Source organism: Arachis duranensis, chromosome 10, assembly GCF_000817695.3.
Source record: "Arachis duranensis cultivar V14167 chromosome 10, aradu.V14167.gnm2.J7QH, whole genome shotgun sequence".
In the NCBI taxonomy this organism is placed as follows: Eukaryota; Viridiplantae; Streptophyta; class Magnoliopsida; order Fabales; family Fabaceae; genus Arachis; species Arachis duranensis.
Genome location: NC_029781.3, coordinates 7,809,523 through 7,812,120, shown reverse-complemented (window position 1 = coordinate 7,812,120; position 2,598 = coordinate 7,809,523). Strand labels below are relative to the sequence as shown.

Genomic DNA, 2,598 nt, shown 5'->3' with positions numbered 1-2,598 from the left:
ATCCTTTACCCTTTTTTTTTTCTCCCCCAAGCAAAACATGAAGTACTTGCCATCATTGTGCTCATTTTCACTTATCTCCATGTTTCTCGCACTTTTTTCTCTTGGAACAAACTCACCATTTGAAAGCATCTTCTCTTCTTCTTTCTCTTTATGGTCACTTCTTACTCTCTTTCTCACCACAGCCTTTCCTCTTCTTGCTATCTCCCTTAACTATTGGCTTGTCCCAGGAGGCTTTGCATGGAGAAACTACCAAAAACTTTACAAGGACTATGAAAAAATCCCTGGTCCTATGGGCTGGCCCATACTGGGGACTTTGCCCTACATGGGCTCCCTAGCCCATAGAAAACTCGCTGACATGGCCGTTTCGCTAAATGCGAAAAGACTCATGGCAGTGAGTTTAGGATCCCAACCTGTTATCATAAGCAGTCACCCTGACACCGCAAGACAAATTCTATGTGGTTCTAGTTTCTCAGATCGTCCAGTCAAACAATCAGCAAGGTTGCTAATGTTTGAGCGTGCCATAGGATTTGCACCCTATGGCACGTACTGGCACCACCTTCGCAAGGTGGCGGCCACGCACATGTTCTCTCCACGAAGTATTTCCGGCCTAGAGAGTCTCAGGCAAGAAGTGGCCGATGGAATGGTGGAGAGAGCATGGAAGGAGATGGAAGAGAAAGGGGTGGTAGAAGTTAGGGGAATATTGCAAGAAGGGTCTCTTAACAATGTTTTGGAGAGTGTGTTTGGTAGTAATAATAATTCTATGAGTTCAAAAACAAGAGAGGTTTTGGATGAAATGGTTAAAGAAGGGTATGAGTTGATTTCCATGTTCAACTGGGAAGATTATTTCCCTTTTAAGTTCTTAGACTTCTATGGAGTGAAAAGAAGGTGTCAAAAATTGGCGGCTAAGGTCAACACTGTGGTGGGTCAAATTGTTGAAAACAGAAAAAGATCTGAGGATTTTGTTGGACAGAGTGATTTTCTTAGCGCTTTGCTTTCTTTGCCCAAAGAAGAAAGGTTTAGTGATTCGGATATGGTGGCTATTTTGTGGGTATGTGCTCTTTTCTCTCTTCTCTCACTCTCTCTTTTCAGCCACTTACACCAAATATATATAGATATATCACACGTTGCATTAAGCACTTAAATTAAATAATATATTCAAAGATTGAGAGAAATAATGCATTATTCAATAGGGAAAAAGTATTCCAAGCTTAATGTGAGCTCACTAGTCACTAGTGTTTATTGACATACACCTCACTATAATCAATCAGGCATGCCACTTTTAATATATATTCTATGGATAATTTCATGGAAATAATTAAACAAAACAGCCAATAATCCGTTTATATATAATTTTTTTAATCTCTTCTATTATGCCTACAAGTTTATCTGTTTGAGACAAATATAAAAGGTAGGACTCACCTTTTCATTTTATTATTTATATATAAATATATATTATTTAATTATTTTTAATGTATATTTTATATTTTAATATATATTTTATATTAATAATTGATTTGTGCAGGAAATGATATTCCGGGGAACAGATACAGTTGCTATACTCCTTGAATGGACCATGGCTAGGCTGGTGTTACACCCAGACATACAAACCAAAGCCCGCCAGGAGATCGACAATTGCGTGGGCCCGAACGGTCACGTGCAGGACACGGACATCCCAAATCTCCCTTACCTCCAAGCCATAGTGAAGGAGGTTCTCCGAATGCATCCACCAGGTCCATTGCTCTCATGGGCCCGGCTTGCAATCCATGATGTCCAGATAGACAAAGTTTTAGTGCCACGTGGCACAACTGCAATGGTCAACATGTGGGCGATAGCACATGACTCATCTGTATGGGAAGATCCATGGGATTTTAACCCCGAAAGATTCATGAAGGAAGATGTGTCCGTCATGGGCTCGGACATGAGGCTCGCACCCTTCGGCGCTGGCCGAAGGGTGTGCCCCGGTAAGGCAATGGGCTTGGCAACGGTTCATCTCTGGCTTGCTAAACTTCTCCACCATTACATATGGGTTCCGGTGCAGCCTGTGGATCTTTCAGAATGCCTCAAGCTCTCTAATGAGATGAAAAACCCTTTAAGGTGCCAAGTGATTTGCAGATAGAATAACGCCGTAATAATTTATTGAACTCGTACCGGTGCAAAATGTGCAATAGTGTGAAATATATTATATAGTAATGCAATAAGTACATTATTGCACTGTAGTTGAGTTCAAGGCATGCAATATATACGCAATGAAACTTAGTAGTAATCAAAGTAAAGAAGGGATAGACTATATGTCTCGCTATCTCTAAGAATGTGAGAAATGGAAACTGCAGCTTATTGTAAAATGAAGTTCTATTAGTTTATTCCTTTATGGTGTGCTTTTTTCTCCGTTTCTTTATTTTCAAATAGATTCGTATGTTCGTCATTTTGTTTGCTTTATTAATTATTAATAAGGACGACATCCTGAATTGAAGACTGTGATATCTCTAAATATATATATATATATACAATCTAAACTCGTGTTATTATTGGATTAGATTGATATAAATTAACTTTCTCAAAAATTAAATTTCTGTAAATTAAGAACAATAATAAAAGATA

General features: G+C 38.8%; 1 protein-coding gene across 1 annotated transcript; it reads left to right on the top strand.

Annotated features, from left to right (window-relative positions):
* Nucleotides 1–6: 6 nt before the first annotated feature.
* On the top strand, nt 7–2,368 carry LOC107468875 (cytochrome P450 78A5). Its single transcript, XM_016088254.3, has 2 exons — nt 7–1,048; nt 1,523–2,368. Exons 1-2 carry the CDS (start codon nt 38–40, stop codon nt 2,114–2,116), a joined length of 1,605 nt encoding a protein of 534 aa, XP_015943740.1. The 5' UTR covers nt 7–37; the 3' UTR covers nt 2,117–2,368.
* Nucleotides 2,369–2,598: the final 230 nt, after the last annotated feature.